General features: G+C 41.0%; 1 protein-coding gene across 2 annotated transcripts in view; it reads right to left on the reverse strand.

Moving 5' to 3' along the window:
- LOC135198017 (uncharacterized) overlaps window positions 1-25,927 on the reverse strand; it is a 271,907-nt gene that overhangs the window by 49,784 nt on the left and 196,196 nt on the right. For both annotated transcript variants that reach the window (XM_064225370.1, XM_064225368.1), the window contains one exon: window positions 21,860-23,618. In XM_064225370.1, the coding sequence (XP_064081440.1) occupies window positions 21,860-22,083 (224 nt within the window). In that variant the 5' untranslated portion in view covers window positions 22,084-23,618. The remainder of the gene's footprint in view (window positions 1-21,859; window positions 23,619-25,927) is intronic.

Consider the following 25,927-nt stretch of genomic DNA (forward strand, 5'->3'; position numbering starts at 1 on the left):
AAGTATATGATTGGGCAGAGGTAAATAGGATGGTATTTAACTCTGATAAATTTGAATCAATAAATTATGGAGACAGAGAAAGAAAGCTATATGCATATAAGGGACCTAATAATGGAGAACAATCACAAATAAGGAAGCAGTTAAAGACCTTGGTGTGATGATGAATAGGAACATGTTATGCAATGATCAAATAGCAACTCTGTTGGCAAAATGTAAAGCAAAAATGGGAATGTTGTTACGGCACTTCAAAACAAGAAAAGCTGAACACATGATTATGCTTTATAAAACATATGTTCGTAGTCCACTTGAATATTGCAATATGATATGGTACCCACACTATCAAAAGGATATTGCACAAATAGAGAGTGTACAAAGGTCCTTTACAGCTAGAATAGAAGAAGTTAAAGACCTTGACTACTGGGAAAGACTACAATTCTTAAAATTATATAGTCTAGAAAGGAGAAGAGAACGCTACATGATAATTCAGGCATGGAAACAGATAGAAGGAATAGCAGAAAATATCATGGAACTAAAAATATCAGAAAGAGCAAGCAGAGGTAGATTAATAGTGCCCAAAACTATACCAGGAAAAATAAGGAAAGCACACAGGACATTAATCCACTACGCACCACCATCGATAATGCAGCGTCTATTCAATGCGTTGCCAGCTCATCTGAGGAATATATCAGGAGTGAGCGTAGATGTGTTTAAGAATAAGCTCGACAAATATCTAAACTGCATCCCAGACCATCCAAGATTGGAAGATGCAAAATATACCGGAAGATGTACTAGCAACTCTCTGGTAGACATTAGAGGTGCCTCACACTGAGGGACCTTGGGCAACCCGAACAAGATGTAAGGTCTGTAAGGTCTCAACTTATTGAATGCAAAGCCTTAAACCTAAATGAAGGAACAAATGAAGAATTCCAGACTTTCAGGGCAAAAGAAAGAGAGAGAGAGAGAGAGAGAGAGAGAGAGAGAGAGAGAGAGAGAGAGAGAGAGAGAGAGAGAGAGAGAGAGAGAGAGTGTGTATGTGTATTTTTGGGTAGAAAAACAGTATATTGATATATTTACATAAGGCAGTGCATGTGAAATCACTCCGTATGGAATAGGGACTCTAATGTGTGTACTAACATGCTTAGTGTATAATGCTTCAATTGAGGTTTATATTAACATTATTCTGTCCATCTCTCTCTCTAAACTTATTCAATGCAAAGCCTTAAACCAAAATGAAGTAACAAATGAAGAATTCCAGACTTTCGAGGCAAAAAAAAAAAAAGAGAGAGAGAGAGAGAGAGAGAGAGAGAGAGAGAGAGATTTCAGCAATTCATACACCAAGAGACAAGACATAATTAAAAATCTTTCAGAATCTTTCAGAATCAAAATATCTCTCGTGGAATACAGAAAATCAACGAAAAATCGAGAATGAGAGAGAGGAGAATATATGAACCGGATACTTCAGATATGGATTCCAGTTTGAAGAAAATATGGCTTTACTTGGCTTTGGCAGCAGCTGTTGTTGGGACGTTGTTGTCCAGATGTTGTTCGAAATACCGTTGTTTGCTGTGGCTGCCAATTCGCCGGTGAGATTTCTCTCCTGACTGATGAACAGCCCAAGGAAAAGGAACTGAACGAGAGAATTGCGGCCTTACGAGACGCCATCCAGTGTCAGAGAGAGCAGTGCGTGAACTTGGACAGGACAACTCTTCAGCTACAACAGAGGCTCCGACTATCAAGAGGAGATGCAGAAGGCGGGCGGAAGGGTAAAACGCTTCCGTGAAATTCAGATCACTCAGGAGGTGTTGAAACAGCAGGCCTTGCAAGAGAGGGCCCACTCGAAGCTGAAACGGTGTTTCTGAAAAGGGAGAACGACTACGAGAAGAGGGAGAAACGGCAGCTGGAAGACAAGATCTTCAATATGGCAGATGAAAATCAGCAGATGAAGGACAACGCGAACGAAATCGGGCAGAGAAAAGATGCCTTATTTGAGAGGATAAGGGAACTGATTGTGCAGTTGGGAGAGGCAGACTGCCTGTTTGGAAGGCTCGAGAAACTCCTACGACAGAAGGAGAAAGACCTGCAGCTGAAGATGGCAGTAGTGGCGCGGATGGCGAAGCCTTATCCAGGAACAAAAAGACGGTACAGAAAAGCGGGAATCCGACAGGAACGTCTTCGAGTTGAGGTTCCAGAGCCTGCAGAAGGAAGTGGAAGACCTCTGGAAAGAAAACTGTGGATTCCATTGTGAAGTTGAGGCGGCGAAACTCAAGAGAAACGAGCTGGCATTACCTTCTAGAGGAAGGAAATCGTCGCCTGGAGTCGCTGGAGAGGAAGACTGGTGTTCACGGCGAATGGAACGACCAGCTGGAAGATGAGGTTGGACAGTTGCGAGGAGCGAAGGACAAATTGATCTGCGATCTGAAGAACCTTCACGAGAAATTGGACTCCTGGACGAGGACCACTGGAAACAGCAAAAGCTGCTGTCGATCTTCAAGGAATAGCGCAATCAAGTAGGCAGGCCTCACGAAGACGGATCAGAAATGAAAATTTTGAGTGTTTGTTTTATGGAAAGTTTTATGTTGATTATGTAATAAGTTTGCTTTGTTAACCCTGAACGGAAATAAATATGCTAAAAAGTTTTCTTAGAGTTTTAATGATTCCTGGAAGGGAAAGAAAAAGGAGAAGATTATAGAAACGGTGAAGAAAATGAGGAGATTCGTGGAGAAGATCCATGATTCAGGGAAGCCCCTGGAGAATTGAAAGGATTAAGGAGGATTCATAGAGTACCAGGACAAGAGCTAGAGGATCCAGGGAAGCCCCAGGAGAAATGAGAGGATTCGGTGGCATATTCTGATTCTAAGGAACAGCAAAGGTGTTGCTGTCTGCAGGGACTGGCGGACAAGGCCCGCCGCGGTCCTGGGACGGGCGGGCAGGCGTCCGCCGAGTGTCCCGGGACGGGCGGGCCGGCGTCCGCTGCAGGTCCCGGGACGGCGGGACGGCGTCCGCCCAGTGTCCCCGGGACGGGCGGGCCGGCGTCCGCCCAGTGTCCCGGGACGGGCGGGCCGGCGTCCGCCCAGTGTTCCCGGGACGGGCGGGCCGGCGTCCGCCCAGTGTCCCGGACGGGCGGGCCGGCGTCCGCCCAGTGTCCCGGGACGGGCGGGCAGGGTCCGCCCAGTGTCCCCCGGGACGGGCGGGCAGGCGTCCGCCCAGTGTCCCGGGGGGACGGGCGGGCAGGCGTCCGCCCAGTGTCCCGGGACGGGCGGGCAGGCGTCCGCCCAGTGTCCCGGGACGGGCGGGCAGGCGTCCGCCCAGTGTCCCGGGACGGGCGGGCCGGCGTCCGCCGCGGGTCCCGGGACGGGCGGGCCGGCGTCCGCCCAGTGTCCCGGGACGGGCGGGCAGGCGTCCGCCCATGTCCTGGGACGGGCGGGCAGGCGTCCGCCCAGTGTCCCGGGACGGTGGGCCGGCATCCGCCGCGGGTCCCGGACGGGACGCGGGCAGGTGTTTGCCGCGTGGTCCCAGGACTGGCGAGCAGGTGTCCGCCGCGGATTCCGGGACGGGCGGGCGGGCAGGTGTCCGCCGCGTGTCCTGGGACGGGCGGGCAGTTGTCCGCCGCGCGTCCAGGGACCGGCAGGCAGGTGTCCGCTGCGGGTCCCGGGACGGGCGGGCAGACGTCTGCTGTGTGTCCTGGGACGGGCGGGTCCCGGAACGGTTCGGGCAGGCATCTGCCACGTGTCCCGGGACGGGCAGGCAGGCGTCTGCCACGTGTCCCGGGATGGGCGGGCAGGGGTCTGCCACCTGTCCCGGGACGGGCGGGCAGGCGTCTGCCGGGGGTCTTGGGACGTGCGGTCAGGCGTCCGCCACGTGTCCCGGGACAGACTGGCAGGTGTCTGCCACGAGTCCTGGGACGGGCGGGCCAGGCTTGCCATGGGTCCCGGGACAGGCGGGCAGGCGTCCGCCACGTGTCTTGTGTGTTCTGGGATGGGAGGGGAGGTGTCCGCCACATGTCCCGGGACGGGCCGGCCGGGCCCGCCGCGTGCCCCGGGACGGGCGGGCAGGCGTCTGCCACATGTCCCAGGATGGGCGGGCCGGGCCTGCTGTGGGTCCTGCAACGGGTGGGCCGGACCCGCCGCGGGTCCCGGGACAAGCGGGTATTTGTCTGCCACTTGACCCGGGATCGGCATGCCGGGCCGGACGTGCCCGTCTCGGGTTCTAGGACAGGCGGGCAGGCGTTCGCCACGTGTCTCAGGACGGGCGGGCTGGACCCACCACGGGTCCCGGGACGGGCGGGCTGTCTCCGCCGCGGGTACTGGGACAGGCGAGCATGCGTTTGCCACGGTTCTTGCGACGGGTGGGCAGGCGTCCACCACGGGTCTTGGGACGGGCGGGCATCTTCCACCACAGGTCCCGGGATAGGCAGGCCTATGTCTCACCTGTCCTGAGACCTGTGGCGGACGTCACCCGCCCATCCCGTGACCCCTGGTGACCCACCCCACCCGTCCTGGGACTCATAGTGGACATTGCCTGCCCATCCTGGAACCTTTGGCAAGCCTGGCCTGCCCGTCCTGGAACCCGTGGCGGACATCACCCGCCCCATGCCAGGACCCGTGGCATTCTCAGCCCGCCTATCCCGGGACACGTGGTGGACATCGCCCTGCCAACTGTCTTTGGACACATGGCATATATCGCCTGCCTTTCCCAGGACCTGTTGCGCGCCCGGCCCCCCTTTCCAGGGATACGTGGCGGACATTGCCCGCCTGTCCCATGATCCATGGTGGACATCGCCCACCCATCCCCGGTCCTGTGGCGGACATCGCCCGCCTGTCATGGGACCACTGGCTGGCCCGGAACACCTGTCCCGGGACACATGGCAAACATCTCCCACCTGGCCCGCCCATTCTGGGACACATGGTGGACATAACCCTCATGTCCTGGGACCCTTGGCGGGTCCATCCTGGGACCTATGGCGGAGATCGCCTAGCCGCCTCGGGAAGTGGGGCGGGCGCAGCCCGCAGGGTCTAAATATAAAGTCAATCAAAAACACTTATTTGTTAGCTTAACCAGGGTAACTAAATTACTGAAATTTTTGTGCTTGCTTTACTGAAACAAGTTTCTCAAGACGTGGTTCAATGTTGCTAAGTGGAATTCCATATTATATTCAGTTTGTTTCTATATTTAGTCTTTACTGAAACCAGTACCAAGAACCCTGCTTCACACAGGTAAGTTGATTAGAATAACATTAGCATAACAGTTTCAAAGCAATGGCACTTAGTTTAGGAAATTCTCCACGACATGAATCCAAAAGGCAGGTAATGTTTTATACAGAGATTTTAATCCCTCATCATTTGACAACTCAATTAGCTGATCCTCTTGCAGTGAATTCAAATTTTTCTCATGTGAGTCTGAGTAAGGACTACGAACCCGTTATTTCCTGCTCGTGGATCCTCTTCTACAGGAAAGTAAGTAGAAAAATGCTCAAGAAGAGAATTTGAATGTTTTGCAATGATACATTTCAAAATTTTCTAAGACAATTTGTATTTTTCATACCTACAAACCTGAGGTCTTTACAATAAGATAATTTCTAGCGCCTAGCTGGATCCGGTTAAAACGCAGGTGAAAGCGAGGAATCTTGAGGTCTGGCAACGCTTGCGTGTATCGGATGAAGAGTGCTCAAGAACCACGCACCTACGCCACCGCGTCAGTTTTTTCTTAACGGCCTGGGCGAGAGTTGAGGTTGACCTCTCTCGGCCTTTACCTGGTTCATTGCCCGTTTCGAATGTATTTAGTGTTTGTGTGTGTGTGTGACTGTTATTATGGCTTCTTCTGCTTCTCGGCCTCGTCAACGTGTGTGCCCCGGAACTCCAGGTTTTCCGTGTTCTCGTTTTTTGGCTTCGGCGGCGACCGATCCCCACATCACGTGCAGTAGTTGTCGCTCTAATGTTTGTACAATAACGAATCCTCGCACGGAATGCCGTGCGTGTCCTAAAGAGTTGTGGAAGTTGTTTTATAGCAAGAGAGAGCATCGGAGGGTTTCTACTCTTCCTTCGTCTCCCGCTGCGTTCACACCCCTTCCTATTCTTCCATCGATTCGACAACTCTCTCTGATCATCAGCAACTGAGGCAACACTGGGAAACATATCAAAACATTCTTTTTCGATCCTATTATGCCAGACCAGCAATTTCTTTTTGAACACATCAATCTTATCTCACTTCTATACGGTTAATTAAGTGCATTGGCCTTTACAAAAGTCACAGCTTTAACAGTTTCCAATAAAACATTATTGAGTTCCACATCCTATTTTTTAGTTGCTAGCATTTCTCGATGAATCATAAAGTGTGTAGCTTTGCAGTTGGGGGCAACCTCCTTAACCTTTGCTGTGACACCTGAGTAACGTCCTGTGATCGCTGTCGCTCCGTCAGTGCAGATACCAACACAACACTCCCATTTAACCCATTTTTTACTACATAGTTATTCAAAGCTTCAAAATTTGCAGCACCTGTAGTGTGATGACAGTTCATGGGTAAATAGCAATTCTTCCTTAAAGTCATCACTGTATTTATATCTTACATAAACAATTAATATTCCTTTATTTGCAACATCGGTAGATTCGTCAATTTGTAGAGCGAATTATTATGATGCCTGTAGTTGCTGCAACAACTGATCCTCCTCGTTACCATATTATTTGATAGGGATATGTTTCAAATCTTACTGAGAGATGACTCACCAAACATCTTAACACATATATCTTTCCCACATGGCATTATTAAGTCTCCGCCAATACTGCAAGGCTTTTTAGCTTTTGCAATGCGAAGTGGTACTTTGTAAGAAGCTTCTCAATGCAGACTGATTTGGAGAGACAAATTTCTGGAGGCTATTTCTTTCACACTAAAGGCGCTGTCACACTAGCGAAATTTCCGTCGACTTTTTCTGAGTTTGTCGTCGACTTTCCAAAGAAGTCGATGTCATTCCGTGCTCTGGTTGTCACACACGTTCTTCTTCATACCTTGGTTGTCGTCGTCAAAACGTAAACAAACCATTTGAGCTGTGACTTCCCGGAATGATAAAACAACTATACTTTATAACACAAAGCAATTAGTGGGTCGTGCTTGCATGTGTTTAATGATGCTGCGTAGAATTTTATAAAAAAGTCTTTGGGTTCGGTCCTGGTTAAAAAGATGTGAAAAGTTTTGTTTAAAAAAATAAGCTAGGCCTAGCCTAGATGGGCTATTCGTAACTTTTTTACACAAACACAGTCAGACTGTATTATAAATACAGCTAGAGAAACACTGCAATAGTTTTAAAGATTTTTGTTTATATTATTTGCTAATGCAAAAAAAAAAAAAAAAAAAAAAAAAAACAATGAGAGCAGACCTAGGCTATATAACAATCTGATATTCACGATATAGCATGCTTATCTGTATAAAGATCAGCAAGTTCAGGAAAGTTTTCCTTGAGCCGCATGGTGATCTCGTGGTAATTTTTTCATTTAAGACCCTTTTTCATAAAACTAAGATGCTTATAATCCAATAAGCTTAATCCCTCCCCCATATCTTCGACCAAAACCTGTTCTGGCAATCTTGTCCACTGTACCAAGAACTCCATCTTGCATCTGATGACTTGAAATGCGCGCTCTCCGAGATATACACAACAAATAAAGTCGACGGTAGCGATGGGTTGAATTCGATCGGTACCGTTTTCAAAATTCTTGACGACGACACCAGAAAGTCGTCAAAACATGAAAAGTCGACGTCAAAATCAAAAGTCAACGGAAATTTCGCTAGTGTGACAGCGCCTTAAAGTTCCCTTAGCTTTCTTTCAAAATATTTCTGAGGTTTTACTGCTAGTTCACCGTGATTTGCATTGAAATGTTTCTTTTAGCTTGGACGGTTTCATTGCATCATTAGAAAGAATAATGCCACATACTATGTACTTTGGTTGGTCACATTCACCTTCATTTATTTTAATAAACCCAAATTTCATATATGAAGAATCATATTTCCGAACAAAACTACGGATAGGCCGTTTTTTTACTCTTTTAGTTGGAGGCTCAGTTGTTCCTTCGTCACGCTGTTCACGCATCTCATCACTGGCGGAGTGACCTGTAATGTTGGCTGTTGCGTTACATTCCGTTGCGCTGTCTTCATCATCATTAATACAATTAATCTTGTGGCCATTATGCAATTAATAGTCACACTCAATATATTTCATTTTTTAATATTAGTTACTTACTTGAAATAGAAATATATAAAGTTAGTTTGACTGATTATTATTTTTCTAAGATTATGAATAAAATGATAAGTATCGAGTAAAGCATTTTGGCAGACCAGCAAATCATACACCACATACCAGCACCTGTCCGCGGACCATAGGTTTGGGACCACTGCTCTAGAGTACCTAGTACATACTCATTTATATCCCATGAGCTCTCGAGAGTACCTATTACATACTCATTAATATCCTTTGAAGTCCCGAGAGTACCAATACTTACTCATCAATATCCTATGGACTCCTGAGAGTACCTAGTACATACTCATTAATATCCTATGAGCTCCCGAGAGTACCTATGCTTACTCATTAATATCCTGTGAGCTCCCAAGAGTACATATGTAATAAATACATTATTCAGTTTACAGGATCTGTAAATAAAAACCCATGACCTGAGGTCATGGCATTAGGAGGTCCTACGTGACCAAAGCAGATCTAGATTACGCTATGCGCTGTCTGCAGTAGCCTGATTTAGCTCTGTACATTATCAGCATTTATTATTAATGATAACTTTGCACAACAACTTCCATGGGAAGCGGTTGACCTGTTAACCTACGCCGGAAACTTGTAACTTCCGAGCCGGCGGACTACGTATGTTTTTATATGAATCGCTGAGATAGCAAATGTTCCGCTATCGACGTGATGCTTTAGAATGGCAGTTCCGTGCCAACCTTCAAACATATCGGTCTTCCGACCGAGCTGCATCTCCTAGTATGGAGTTACAGAATAAAGTTGTTATATCTGTTCAACTTATCTGTTTGAATCATCTCCTTTAGTTAAGAAGAACCACTCTACTAAGATATCCCAAGGAGATGGGAGGAACCAGAAATACTTACGAATGACAGTCGTAAGGGAAAACAACAAACAAAAAAAGTCTTTCGCAAAAGCGAGAAGGGGACCTTAGATTTGGTGGCAGCGAATGACGAAGAATAATATTAACAAGACCCATATCAGCCGACCGAAGGTCTACAAGAACCAACTTCCACCTTCAACATCAAAACTAAACAGAGGAAACGGGATCTTCAATCAACGCAACATTTTATGAAGACGCAGATATATCCTTCATCGAGAAGAATACAAGCATCAACACCGACGTTTGAGCGACTGTTGTCACTTATCTTCGAGAATCTACACCGGACGAGAGCAGCATCGAACATCAACAGAAAGAAGCAAACAAACACAGGAAACATCACGCGATCACGAGCAAGGACGCAGAGAGTAGAGCAAGAGGCAGTAGTGCAAGGACGGAGGCTGTGACGTCATCAATCTTGGACTTCTTCACGCATCGTGCACCGAGAGAAAACAGTGACGTCATCACGACTTCCGACGCGAGACTTAGACAGGAACTGAGACGTCATCCCATGTCAACAATCCTTCACCATATAATCAGAGCTAAGTACCATTTTATCTATTCAGGTCTTTCCTCAGTGAAGTGTTGTTCATCAGGAGTCGATCGTCCAGTATTCTGGGGGTGAGTTGTTCGCCATCTTAATCTTCCTTCATTACAGAATCAATCTTCAACTACGAGTTCTCGCCCGCAGATTAATTTTTTTTCTCTTCTCGTTGTTGCTAATCGTTTCTTGCAGGAATTCTCCGTATAATATTTTATCAAATTATCTGTATTTTTGTATCTTTTGGGGGATTTTCCTATTATTATAACACATTTATACAGTACATTGCATATGCGTTTACGTAGTGGTCGAGTGTACTCTTATAGATATTTTGATAGGATCGCAATGAATAGAAGTGATAAGAAAAAAGTGAAAGTGGAATGGCAACTCCTCCGACTGGCAACCCCAATGTGGTGACTCTCGTAAGCGCGAGGTCAGCAATTGTCCCTTTTCAAGGTCGGGTCAATGGGTTCCTGCCTCAAAATGTTGAGGCATGGATCTCATCTGTAGACGCTCATTTAAATGCAAAAAGCATCACAGACCCAGCAGTACAATTACAGGAGGCCAAAAGCTTCATAGACTTTGCTAAAGGAGACGCAAGTGCTTATCTAAGGGGGGTTTCTTTCCAAGAGGCGCTTACATGGGACGAGTTCAAAATCAGATTACGTGCCGTTTTATGGGGGTGAAGAGGCTTTAGATGTAGTATTGGCATTGAGAAATATCCTTAACCAAGCCTCCATGACTCAGCTTAATGTTGTCGAGCGGGCGGCGCTAATTGCCGACCGGCTAAATGTATATCAGGTTAGTTTAAGTAACTCCGGGTGGGTTACGAGTGCCAAAATCAACGTGAAAGATTTTATCCGTTTGATCTACCTCACGAGTATCACCGCAATGTTGCCTGAAGCGTTAGTGCGGTGTTTTGACAAAAAATTGCAGCCCAACAGTACGGAATTAGATGTGTATAAACAAATCAAAAAACACATGTCTAAATGTACCGACCTAGATCCTTCGCTCATTCAAGTTTTTGCAAAGAATGAGAACAAGCCACAACAAGTAAATTGTGGTACATAATAAATAATCAAAGTTGCAGGGATGGTTTGTTATAACTGTAAACGACCAGGTCACATGATTTCAGACTGTCAGACGCGTTTTTGTTCAATACACAATAGTTCAACTCATTCATATAACCGTTGCTACTCGAGGAATCAACAGCAGAATGCTACAAACACGCAACCAGTTGCCAGTGCAAATAAAAAGAAGGGTTCCTCAGTACTATAAGAAGAAAACAACCAAACGGAAATTCTGCACAACAACAGAAACAAAACAAATCGTGCTTCAGGTACCTCTGTTCCTGGGCCGTCTAGCCAGAACTCGCAAGGGCAAGCGAATTTTCAAGGTGTGATAAACAAAACAAATACCACGTAGTTCACTCCAAGGGGGGAGAGGGCGATGTTGGGTCATCAATATCAACATCTTTTGTATCAAATAATCAGTTTAATCATTTATCAGATCATTGTGAGGCAATTGATTTTCCTATGAAACACACGGCCGAATCCAAAAAATCTGTGCAGGTTCCCGTAGATTTGCAACAAATTCATGCAATTATTAGTCAAAACAACGAGTTGCGACCAACCTTACATGCAGTAAATTTGGACCATAAGTAATTCACTTTGTTCTTTGATTCTGGTAGTCCACGTAATATCATGGATTTAAGGACTCATCATTTACTCTTTTCAAATTTCCCTATAGAGAAGTCCGGAATAAGGCTCTCAGGCATAGGGAATAATGAATTAAATGTTGTAGGAGTGACTCATGTACAGTACAAGGTCGGTAAGCGCACGTTTGCGGATACCTTTATCGTTGTACAAAACATTAATATGTATCCCGCAGTAATTATCGGATACCCGTCTATGGGCACTCAAAATATTATCTTAGCACCTGCAAAACACGGCGTGTATATCAAAGGGAAATTCTATAAGTCTTCTAATACCCTAAAATCAGTTTTAGATAATAAAGAGACAGACAGAGTTGTCACTTACATTACAGAACCAATCACCTGTCTCATGAACCAAGAAATAATACAGGCAACCCAACAGAACTCTCGCTCACCCGTAATATCAGCTTGCACGCAAACTCTCGAGCCTAACGTAACTTCGAACATATTAGTGCGTGTAAAGAGAACCTTGCCAGGATCTGAAACATTAATCCTTTCCGAAACTCTGAAAACATACGGATTATCCGTCACACAAGCCATTTATACAGTCGGCTCACAACAACAATGTAACATCGAAGTCTGTAATCATTTGAATACCACTTTAGTAATCCACAAAATCAACATATCCTGGATGCCGAAGTTATAAACATCGCATTCTTACCGTAGCTGAGATAAATCACGATCAATCAGTTGCGGATGAATCCCTTTTGCAATCTATAAAGAACAAAATCAGTAAGGACATTCAAGAAGAAGAAATTCAGCAGAAATTTTTGAAACTTTTAACTAAATATCATGATGTTTTTTCCACTACGGATGGAACCTTAGGAAAAACGGATGTCATCGAGCATCAAATAAGGCTCAAGGACAAACAGAAAGTAATCTATGTACCTTCGTACCGACTTCCTATGAAATTTCAGAATGAGATAACAGAGGAAGTAGATAAAATGCTAAAAGAAGGAGTCATTAGGAAATCAAACAGCCCTTATAATTTTCCGTTAATAGTAGTACCGAAAAAAAGATCGAACTTGGCGGATATGCGTCGATTTTCGTCGTTTAAATGAAGAAACAATCCCTGACAGATTCCCAGTACCATGTACCGATGATATCCTATCCCTACTAGGTCAGAACAAATATTTCACTAGCGTAGGGTACCTACTAAACCCGGGATTCATCAGGGACATTATGAATTTTTGCGTATGCCTTTTGGTTTACGTTGCGCTCCCATTAACTTTTACTCGTATGATAAACATGTGTTTAGAGACTTGTTAGGAGATATCCTACATGCCTACATGGACGACCTAGTAATCTTTTCCAAACACATTAGAAGAACATTTACGTAAATTAGAGTTAGTGCTACAAAGACTAAGCAGCATAATTTAAGGGTAAAGATAAGAATAAGCGTGAATTTTTTAAAACAGAACTAGTCTATTTAGGTTTCACGGTTTTCTAGTGAAGGTCTTAAAGTCGTCCATGATAAGGTGTCGGCTATCCGTAACTTTCCGATTACCTAACTAACGTCAAATGGAATACAGCAATATTTAGGCTGTAGCGGCTACTATCGCCGCTTTATACGCAACTACTCAATCATAGCCGCTCCCCTAACCGATCTTATAAAAAAGGGCCGTAGATTTTCATATGGTCTGAAATTCATCAACAGGCGTTCGATAAATTGAAAGATGAACTGTGTAGTTCTCCTATCTTGAAATTTCCTGACTTCGGTAAGGAATTTTTCATAGCAACAGACGCCTCAGACCTAGGAGTAGGTGGGGTATTGCTTCAACAATATGATAAACAGTTTTTCCCTATAGCTTTTTATTCACGTAAACTGAGACCTTCCGAAAGTAAATATGCAGTAATAGACAAGGAAGGGCTCGCTATTGTTAATTCACTCGTGCATTTTAAATTCATAATATACGGTTATCCCGTCAAGGTTCTCACTGATCATAAAGGGCCCCCTAACCCGAACTTTCTTTTAAAAAAGGGCTTTTTTAGAGGGGTTTCCACCAAGGCCCCCAAAGCGGAACTCGGTGGGGCAACATGATCATTCATGACTTTGTTGGCAGCGAGGATCGGGTATTTACCTGGAAAGCAAATATCCATTTGCTGACGCATTATCACGCAACCCCTCTTCATCTTGTACCGAGCCATTAGCTGAAAAATTAATAGATATCTCAACCTCCACGCCCATTGTTAAAACTATATCTGAACAGGAAGATCTGGGCTGGAGTGCTGAACTATTACAGACAGAACAAAGAAAAGATCCGCAAATAGAAAAAATCCTCATTGCGTTAAAACGGAAATCCGAAGGAAAAGGAATACATAAAGTATAAGCAGCAGAATTATATCATAAGGGATAATATTCCTGTGTAGATCCGTGACGAGGAAAACCCGCAACACACCGCAGTTGAATAACAACCAGGTGGTGGTACCTATCTCACTCATACCCACTGTCTTAAAATGGTTGCATGAAAATCCACTGCATGGACACCCGGGTTATTCCTTGATGTCACAGAAAGCCAAATCCTTATTTTATTGGCATACGATGCTTACAGATATAAAAAAGCACATAGCAAATTGTCGCACTTGTCAAGAATACAAAGGGCACACGAAGACACCTGTCAGCCTAGGGGCTTACCCCGTGCCAAATCAACCCTTTGAAAGAGTACATTTAGATTTATTAACACGGATTTTACGAGTCAGACAGAGGAAATAAAGCACCTCCTAGTAATTATAGATGCTTTGACTCGATATACAGAACTTATAGCGCTTAAAACAAAAACCCGGGTCGAGTGCGCTAGGAAGTTTTACGAGTGCTACATTTGTAAACATGGAATTCCACACATCATTATATCAGACTCGGGCGGGGAGTTCAATAATCATTTCCTTAACTCCTTGTGCGAATTCCTTTGTATAAAGAAAATCAATACCATGATCTATCACCAGAGTCTAATGGGCTAGTGGAAAGGGCAAATCGTAAAGGTTTTAAAACATTTTAAGGGTCACCTTAGGGGGGGCAGACCCCAACTGGGACATTGCCATACCTGCGGTACTAAGCACACTTAATCACTCGTATCATGTGTCTATTAAAATGACACCGCACGAGGCACTGTACGGTATCCCGGCTAGAACGCCTTTCCACATCTTAACGCCTACAACTAATTTATCAAATCCTCTAAAGGATGTTATGGATGCAAGCATAAGTCGATATAATATACTTCGTAAGAATCTAGAAGAAGCACAAATAATAATGAAAAAAAATCATGATAAAATAGCTAAGCCAACTAGAACATATGCCGTGGGCGATCAGGTATACATACAAGAATACGTACGTAAAGGTTTAAATTATAAACTGACACCTAAGTTTGAAGGCCCGTTTAACATTTTAGAAAATTTAACGGCCAATAGATTTAGGGTTCAAAATGTATCCAAACCCACTGATGTGAGAATAGTTCCATTGGCACATATCAGAATCTAAAGAAAGGTAGATGGAGTGAGGGAAAAAAATGGTTGTATTTATGAAACTTGTATAATAATTTATATATATATCTATTAATCATATTTGTATGTAACCTATTCTTTTACGCGAGTTATTACATATGTTTTACTCATTGCAGGTTTCAAAAAATGAATCTGTTATTGTTAGGAGTGATATTGTGTATTCAGACATCTTTGTTGTATGGAAAGAGCGCTAGGACGAAAGAAATAGAATTTAATCATGGCTCGATTATCGAGAGAATAGATGATGTATTCATCGTGTCAAGTAATATTGTTATAGAAGTAGATATGCATGCAATATTTTTGCCTGAAGATGACGTCCTTAACTTATTAAAGAATGACCTGATGAGGTTTGCTTATTTCGCTTAAGGAAATGCACGAACGTAATTTTTCATGCTAACTCAGAGATTTCGCTAGCTCAAACACTAAGCGTCGCGGAAATGTTGTCTTATGACATACAAAATAACCGGCCGAGGCAGAAGAACTTGCTCGTGACCTGCTGATGTGGTCTGTGCGGCACAATACTCTCGAACGCCGCAACCCGCTTATTCTGGCTGGACTAAACATCTTAGGATCAGTTGCGAATCTAGGCTTAGGAATTTCAAATCGCCTTAAGATAAATAATCAAAATAAAAGAATTGAGTTTTTGCAACACAAAACCGAATTGGCTTTGTCCGAACTTCGCAGCCAGTTATCTTCAATTAATCAAATAATGAGTATCGTAAATGAACATTCAAATAATATCGATCAGGTCATGGAAGTTCAACATTTGCTGGCTACATTAGCTTACTATAGTTCGAAAATAGATCATATCCGTGTGAAAATATCACATTTTATTGAAAAGTCAAAAGATTACGTAGAAACGATTACGTTAGCAACAAAGGGTGTGTTATCTCCTCACCTCATGCCTATTAAAGATCTGACGTTAACTTTAGAAAACGGACGGGAGAAACTAGGTTATATTCCTTTATTAGACGCCCATAAAGTAGAGTTCTATTATAGCCTAATATCAGTCAGCGTTGAAAATTATAGAATTATGATCACAATTCCTTTTGATTCTTCCGATGCTTGGCAATCATACAAAATAGCACCGTTTCCTACTTTCATGACGAATAAACTCAAGTCCAAGTAATATCCAATTTGACGGGGCATGTACTGATTTCTTCTGATAAGAAATCATTTACAGTCATTAAAGACTTAGATAAACTCACTGTTCAGAAGCCATGAATAATAAAATTTGTACAGCTGACTCTTTTGAATTCTATCCTATATCAACGGATTCATGTGAGTTAGGCATAGTGCTAAACGGCTCTCTCTCTCATACAAGCGAAGGTTGTCTGGGGAAACTTTATCCCTTTTACGGTAATAGATTCAATTACAGGATGAATAATGGTTCCTGGATCCGTTACGATAAAGCCGGATTCAACGTAGTGTGTCCAGATGGGACCACCGCCCATGCCCCTATCTTTGTAGCAGCTGATGGTTGTACGGGGACATCTACAAACTACACCGTCAGAGGGGTCAACACGATAATACGTGAGAAGGCGTATTTTGCGAACTACACTTGGGCATCTACAATCATCCCATCACTACCTCTCCCATACAACGCGCGGGTGGCTCATCGTTTGACGCAACTGGCTGAGATGAACCACGCGTCACCGACTTATGCAGGTGGAGAAAATCTTCGCTACTACATTTTGCTAGGGCCGCCTGTTCAGCGTGACGGCCATATTGGTTATCGCCGTCAACATCTTTGCTTGGCGTAGGCTGAGGCGTAAACAGAAGGATCTCCAAGGAAACGTATTGGCCCGTCTAGATGACGTACCCGTTAAACTCAAGTCGTTTGAGTTTAGGACCGCCTGAACCTGGCCACTTCAGTTTTTGCCTAGGGAATTGTCTGGAATTGTGTTGTGTGTGAAAAGCGGTCCGTATGCTGGCAAAAATGTAGGACAAGAAAGACTCACGCCTTTGCATTTGAACAGTTAAAGTATCTCCCGGGCACCTAATAAAACATTATAGCCCAATATTATACATTAATATATTCCTAAAGGTATTTTTCGGGCACCTAATAAAATATATCAGCCCTATATATTGCATTTGTGCACAATTACACAGTTATACTATTATACCATTGTACAATTATATTTATCTATTACAAAGAGTGACAAGTACTCTTTAACAATTATCCATGATCATGCTATAATCTGTAGTAACCATTATTCTTAATCAGGTTACCTATTATCATATTAATCATGTAGACATGTTAATCTTTTGATTTTTACCTTTTTATTATTTTGGGTACCTAATCATTATTATTACCAAACATGGATCTATATTTTCCATGCATTTATCTTTGTTTATGAATATGTCAAAAAGGGTATGTAACAGAATTTTTTTATGCATTTAATCACTTATTATGTTTATACCTAGACGTATGTTACGCGCACGCTCCTATGAAACAATGTTTAAAGTAATTTTTTTTATTCAAGGCTTGAATAGGTAGCAGTCCGAGCCTAATGTAATAAATACATTATTCAGTTTACAGGATCTGTAAATAAAAACCCATGACCTGAGGTCATGGCATTAGGAGGGTCCTACGTGACCAAAGCAGATCTAGATTACGCTATGCGCTGTCTGCAGTAGCCTGATTTAGCTCTGTACATTATCAGCATTTATTATTAATGATAACTTTGCACAACAACTTCCATGGGAAGCGGTTGACCTGTTAACCTACGCCGGAAACTTGTAACTTCCGAGCCGGCGGACTACGTATGTTTTTATATGAATCGTTGAGATAGCTAATGTTCCGCTATCGACGTGATGCTTTAGAATGGCAGTTCCGTGCCAACCTTCAAACATATCGGTCTTCCGACCGAGCTGCATCTCCTAGTATGGAGTTACAGAATAAAGTTGTTATATCTGTTCAACTTATCTGTTTGAATCATCTCCTTTAGTTAAGAAGAACCACTCTACTAAGATATCCCAAGGAGATGGGAGGAACCAGAAATACTTACGAATGACAGTCGTAAGGAGAACACAAAAAAAGTCTTTCGCAAAGCGAAGGGACTTAGACATACATACTCAATAATGTCCTATGAGCTGCCGATAGTACCCACATACTTATGTAGGCTTAGTCTCTTACCACATCATTTTGTCTGTTTCCTTTAGCAGAGGAACTTAATCTGGAGGATGTGTCTCTTCCTTCCTTCCCCCCTCGAGAGACACTTTTCATTAGAACCTCCTGCAGCTAATCCAGTCTTTCAAGTAACAGGGAAATCTCGGGTAAAAGTGATTCCCTAACCTCTCCTGAGGCGGATTCAGACGTATTTTTCATACTTTTTTTTTGTAATTGGTATGTATTTTTTCATGCCTCCTCTAGAACTTATTTCTTCTTGGTTTCTGTGTTATTAGTGTCACTTAGCTTTTATCATTTATCAAGTTGCTCCATTTTAGTGGGTCACTTTGCTTTAGCATCTTGGTATTTTATTTATGGTACTCATTTTTAGTGACTTACTTACCTTTTAGCTTCTTGGTTACTTTATTTATAACTTACTCGGATTTTAGCTTCTTGGTTATTTATTTATAAGTTACTCAATTTTAGTGAGTCAACTGTAGCTTCTTTGTGTATAAGCTAATCATCTTCAGTGAGTCGCTTATACTTATATATATATATATATATATATATATATATATATATATATATATATATATATATATTGTAGGAAGCCCACTAAAATTCGGAAAAAATTGAAAGTTTTTTTATTTAAGCTTTCAGAGAGTACATTCTCTCCCTCTTTCAGAAAGAGAAATATTTCTCTTTCTAAAAGAGGGAGAGAATGTACTCTCCGACAGCTTAAATAAAAAAACTTTCAATTTTTTCCGAATTTTAGTGGGCTTCCTACAACATATTAGAACACGGATACAGTGTTTAACTTTGCTATATATATATATATATATTATATATATATATATATATATATATATATATAGTATGTATGTATGTATATATGCATGAAGAATTGTTTCATTTGTAAGCTACATATTGTTATTATTATTATTATTATTATTATTATTATTATTATTATTATTATTATTATTATTACAGATAATAAACGTCTATTCATATGGAACAAGCCTACAAAGACGACTGACTTGAAAATTCAAGCATCCAAAGAATATGGCGTTCATTACAAAGGAGTTACAAGGCTATGAAGTTAAAAAGCTAAAAGTTAAATGACCCACGAAATAGGAGTAGCTACCAAGATTATAAAAGCTAAGAATCTCACTAAAATGACATAAAAGCTTCATATACTACGCTTCTTTGGTGAGTCCCTTAGCTTTTATGGCCTTGGTAACTAGATATACATACTATACTCGGTTTTTTTTCCAACTATCCACCCGCCTGTGGTGTTTGCGTATGGTAACACTGCGCCCCGGGCTTTAGATAGTTACATGCAGCTTACATTCAAAAATAATAACAATAGCCTATTTCGAATATTAATGGTGTTATTCGCATACAGTAAATTATTAAAACACTTTTCAGTTTCAAATGTACGCCGAGATATCCTTTTATTTACTTAAAACTTACACATAGTGGTAACTATCTAAAGACCGGGACGAGTGTTACCATACGCAAACACCACAGGCGGGTGGACAGATGGAAAAAAAGAAAGTATAGTTAGCTACTACTTTTTCGTGGGTCACTTAACCTCTTTCTAATAAACGGCACATTCTTTGGATGCATAAATTTCAAGTCACTGGCCATTGCAGTTTTGTTCCGTGTGAATAGAAGTTTATTTGAATAATAATAATAATAATAATAATAATAATAATAATAATTAATAATAATAATAATAATAATAATAATAACAGCAGCATATAAAGGGTGTAGACACTCGTTTTGGCATGTTCTAATAAAAAGAATGGTAGCATCAGTGGAATAATAATAATAATAATCATAATATTCAAGGGAAAGCAACTAGACGAACGACGTGCCAACGAAATGGGTGGGCTTTAGTTTTGGAACGTTACAAGACTGCATACCAGCTGACTAGATGCAGATAAAACGACGAGATGCGGAAACATGGCCCCTTCGAATCTGAAAGGCTTACGACAGCATTCTCGCGGAGAGCCGAGTCAAAACGTAGCCGCCGCGTCTGACTTGCAAACCTTTTAAAAGAGAGAGAGAGAGAGAGAGAGAGGCCTTTCTGGTGCATGTAAGTGAACATATCCATAGAAAGGAGAGAGAGAGAGAGAGAGAGAGAGAGAGAGAGAAATGCCTTCCTGGTGCATGCAAGTGAACATATCCAAAGATAGGAGAGAGAGAGAGAAATTATTTCGTGATGCCTGAAGAAAAAGAGATAAAGTTGAATATATGTATTGATACGATGAAGTGGAGAGAGAGAGAGAGAGAGAGAGAGAGAGAGAGAGAGAGAGAGAGCAACTGGTAAGAAAGAAAGACAGAGGGTTGCCATCATGTTGCGTGAGGAAGAAGAAAATAAAGTTGAACTGGAGAAGCAATATTCGAGTTGAACAATGTTCTAAGAGTGGGAGGAGAAACAATACTTTTAAAAAAATTAGAAACATTACTCTATGTGAAGGCGCATAACGGATGGGAGAAATAACAGCTCCAACTTAGGCGATTTTTTTTCTCTAGAGGAAATTCATATAATTTATAATTATTATTATTATTATTATTATTATTATTATTATTATTATTATTATTATTATTATTATTATTATTATTATTTATGAGAAGGGCCATTGACTCGAAATTCAGGCTCCTAAAGAATATGGTGTTCATTAGAAAGAAGAAACAGAAGGTTATGGGAAATACAGAAAGAATAGACCAAATAAATTAACAAATGAAAAAAATATAAAAGTTTACAAATTAATACCATCATCGAAGGGTATGAATCGGTTTCAAGTGTCTAAACGAATTCGTCAAAAATGTATTAACAAATTGAAATATTAATTTAAAAATGTATAAAGTTAAAAATAAAAAAATCTAAGAGTTAAAAAAATTTATTACCGTTATCAAAAGGCGTAAATCGTTTTCAAGTGCCTAAATGAATTCTTATTTGACGTTATTCATTGTCTTTTTCTAGCTCCAAGTATAAAAAATGAAAGTACAAAAGTAGAAACAATGTGAAAACATTGTCATTTACACGCAAGAACAGAATAAAATTGTAAGGGAAAATATTGGTTTTAATTTCCCGTCAGGAAAGTCATTGTCTTTCACCTTCATTCTTTCGTATCAATTTCTCCCTCTGGCGTTGGGTTTTCCGGGGTCATACAATCCACACATCCGCCCTCGCCTTGTCTCTCGTTTCTGCTTCTTAAAATTCTCTCTCTCTCTTACTCTCTCTTTCTCAACTGAGCTAGGACACTCAGACAAACACACACTTTGGTCTGAACTAAATGCTGTTGCCTTTTTTATTTTGAAATCGCTGCTATTCGTATTTTTAGACATTCCTGAGGAAACGCCTTCAAAGGCACTACTTGCAAGTACTTGTTTTTCCCTTGTGCGGTTGAAGGGTCTTATTCCACAAGAAAATTACACTGATATAGAGAATTTCTGCTGAAAGATCAGGTTACTGTTAACAATAGTAACTGTATTTCACAAGATTTGTACCTAACTTAATGCGAAAGTAAATCTAATGATTAAAGGAAATTTATGTATGAAGTAAATGGGTCAAAAGGAGAGTGCAAGTAACTCCGTGACCTCATAGGCTTCTAGAATCAAATAGGTTTCGTTAATTTTGGGTCAGAATTTGTTCAGCCTTCCTTTTCCGTGAACGTAATTCAGTTTTTTAAATATGTCGTTCCTAGCAGGATGTAAAGAAGATGGAGGCAGGAAACAAGCAGGGAAACGTAGTCTCTTCCTTTGCAATAAACGTATTCAGGTTAACAAATAAATAGCCATTAGCAGGATGCAGACAAGAATACGGAGACGAGAAATAGATAGGAAAAGCTGGCCTCTCTATACGTATGTCTTACCTCGCAAGAGGCGAAGTCGAACAGGGCCTCGAGGAACCTCTCGGTGACCTGGGACTCATCGGGCTGACAGGACTCTTGGGACTTTTCGGACTTTTGGGACTTAGAGGCGACATAATGACGTCCGAGTCGATGTAATCCTGAGACGTGCCGGAGTTTTGGTAGCCGCTGAGCGAGGTCGACTCGCTGTCCGTCGAAGTGAGTCTAATGCTGGCCAGGCGCGACATAGTGATGGAGGGTTTCCTGGCTGTTGGGCTCCTTGGGGATTGTGGGAGCGGAGAATTGGGGGGATGCTGGGAGAGGGGGGAAGGGGGAGGATGTTTCGGGTGTTTGAGGGTAACGGGGATGTCTATGATGTCCGTCGTGGTGGTGGTTGAGTAGGCGCGGTGACGCCTAGACTGTTCTTGAAGTCAGTTGGTGGGGAGAACCGCCCTCCTTAGGGCTAGTATACATACAGGTCTACAGGTCAGCGGATGAAGAGTTTTCCTCTTCGTCTTCTCCTTTTCCGCTACGAAGATGATGGTTATCAATTGGACTCGTGAAACAAGCACAAGCAAAGGAGAAATAGAACAAAGCAAGGGAGTCGTTTCAAAGTTCAGTCCCAACTACTACTACTAATCCTTCGACGCGATGTAAACAAGCCCACGAATTCTTTGAAGATGTTGATGCTCATATGTTTTTACCTTATATATTACATCAGGAACGTCCCTTTTGTGAAGAGATACATATTCACGCTTTTAGCTTTACTACTATCATAGGTCATCTATTTTTACGAGACCGACATGATCTTTTCTTTCTTTAGAACAGCTGGTAGGGGTAAAATTCCAACAACCTTTCTTTTTCAAACCTGATACTGTGACGAGTGATTATTAGTATATTTACGCGCCAAACTGAGAGATCTAGAAGCGTAACATATTATGCTTTGTAGAAATAAAGTAAATCATAATTTATCTGATTTAGAATATTATGCTCTCTTGACGGAAGAATGATTAACCCAAGAATCGTTGAAAATTTTTTCATTAGATTTTTTACAAGCGAGTTTTCTTGAAAGATAATTTCTGTTGAATTCTGGTAAAAAAACGGGTGTTTTTTTCAAGTTGTTATTTTTACGGCGGAGAAAAGATAGAAGAAAATATTTAATTCCTTAAGAAGATTTGTATATAACGAGAAACATTTTGATTATATGTTATGCGTTTTAAAACCTAGCGGAGACCGGAGGTGTTGCACTTACTCGTATTACGTATGCTGTGTCATTACAAGTTATGTAATGTTATCTTTACACTACTATGGTCACCTTGAGTAAGGAATTTCTGCTTATTCAACACAATATAAGGAATAAACTTTCTTTAAACAAAGCAGATTGTATAGAAGCGATACGGTCATGGAAATGGCATTTAACATCGAAGGTCTTGGAGTCGGATATGTAAAAGTTATTAACGACAGCGTTCAACTTTACATCGAAAAGCTAATAGTTGGGGTTAACACATGACAATACAGTCCACAGTGTTGCGGGATTTTATACATTGCTTAGGCAGAAATGCAGCGTATCCCAAAGGAAAGGACGAGGACGGTGAGTTCAGTGAATTTGAAGCAAAGTGCGTCGTTTTGAATTCTTTGTAAATGTCTTCTTTATCTGTTGGGGTATGTCAGAAGGGCAACTAATTCAATCTGAGAGGGGGGTAGGGTGCTAAGGTGCAGTAGGGGTCGTGACCCGAGTTGGCATTGTGAGACATTTGTCTTGAGGGGAACCCTTCACTTCATCCTGAAAAGAAAAAAGAAAAAAAACGTTTTAATAATAATTCACTTGTTCTCCTACATACAATCGACCACTTACCAACAACTTACCAACGACTTGTACCTTTGATAACAAAAAAAAAGTTTGATGATAAAGAGTAGTTCTTCGATATACACGGACTGAAATTACAAAATGAAATGACATACGTAGTACGTTATAAAGGATCAAGAATAGGCTATTAAATACTACTCCCAGGTCTCGTTATCGTTTTAAGGATTCCACATCTCTGTCAGCTCAGTTACTAACATAAATATCTCTCTCTCTCTCTCTCTCTCTCTCTCCTCTCTCTCTCTCTCTCCATTATTATTACTCATCCAACTGTATGTATCTCTCATCCGTTCCACATTCCTATCAATAACCGTTTTTTTTTCTTTTATTTCAACACTTTATTGAGGTTCATTTGGTTTCTTTTCATGAGAAGAAACAAAGCTCCACCTTTAGATCTTTTTACTTCATCTCCACTTGGATTTCTTCGTCTTCTTCTATTTATTATTATTGGTGAACAATTATAAATATATGTGAGACATATATATATATATATATATATATATATATATATATATATATATATATATATATATATACAAAACGAGAGCTTTCGAGAGCCTGCTCGATTCTCCCTCTCAATCTGAGAAGGAGAATCGAGTAGTTTCTCGAAAACTCTCTTTTGTATATATGTATTTTTAGTGTACGTATTCACACTGACACCACTGTTGATTTCTTCACCATTTTATTGACTCACGCCATTATTATTATTATTATTATTATTATTATTATTATTATTATTATTATTATTATTATTATTATTATTATTATTATTATTATTGTTGTTGTTGTTGTTGTTGTTGTTGTTGTTATGGTTGTTCAGATGATCCCTATTCCTATGGAACAACCCCACAGGGGCCATTGACTTGAAATTCAAACTTCCAAAGAAGGTAAAGGATATACAGAAAGAAGATATCACTTATAAAAAAAAAGAAACAACTTGACAAATTAATAAACAAAATCGGGGGATACACAGAACTAAGAGCAGACCTGCCATGGTGATCTGTGGAATTTGAATTTAGCCACTCGCTGCGCTTTGCACTGCAGTCTCCACAAATAACGAACGAAGCTTTTGGATCCTGTGACTGAGCCATACGAATCCTCTCCAAGAGACAGTCATATATAGAACCGTCGAACATTCTCGTAACGATTTGTTCCTCTTAGTTCGTATTTAGCCATCTGGACCTGATTTCTGTAACCACCTAAGGTCCTTAGCTGGAAAATTTATTGTATGTGATAGTTTTTTTTTTTTTTTTTTTTTTTTTTTTTTTTTTTTAATGGTAATGACGGATATTCCGATTATCATTAAATCAGGCTGTCTCATGTATCTAGACAGTGTGTATTGTCTATGCTGTATATTCCATGTAGGTATATGGTCTTTAACTGAAAGAAAATTATTATTATTATTATTATTATTATTATTATTATTATTATTATTATTATTATTATTATTATTATTATTATTTTATTATTATTAAACAAAGGGGGAATTTGTAATATACTCAACTTGATTCTTCCGGGCTAGGGCTAGGGTGGGTTGTGTGGTGTGGTGGGAGGTTGCGGATTGGGAAGGAGACGATAGGTTTTACAATAATTCTAACGCCTGCTCCACGCGCTGTGGCAATTGTATGGGCATATTAAGAGACGATTTATCCTGAAGGGTTTCGATTTATTTCTATTGATTTTTCCGCTCATGTTTCTTATCTGGGTTGCTCATCAATATTTTTGTCGACTTCTTATTAGAACTAATCTTATACAAATATGCATACGCGCACACTCATATCGATATATATATATATATATATATATATATATATATATATATCTATATCTATATATATATCAAATAAGTGTGTGTGCGTATGTATCTTTGTATAAGATTATTTCTATTAGGAAATCGACAAATATATTAATGAGCAACCGAGATAACATATAAATGCGAATGCATGTATGTATGATATATATATATATATATATATATATTATATATATATATATAATATAATATTATATATATATATATATTTATGCCGAGTTCAGAAATACATATTTAGCTAGAGCTGGAATGTTAGGCGTTAGAAAGCAAAAGAAAGACGAACCCACGCATAATAGTCTTAACAATCTATGCTTCCACGCACTTGAGCATGTATGTGTGTACTGAAAAAGAGAGAGAGAGAGAGAGAGAGAAAACAGAAGATGGAGTTTAAAGCTGATGTAATCTTGCGTCATTA

This window comes from Macrobrachium nipponense, chromosome 21 (assembly GCF_015104395.2).
Source record: "Macrobrachium nipponense isolate FS-2020 chromosome 21, ASM1510439v2, whole genome shotgun sequence".
NCBI lineage: Eukaryota > Metazoa > Arthropoda > Malacostraca > Decapoda > Palaemonidae > Macrobrachium > Macrobrachium nipponense.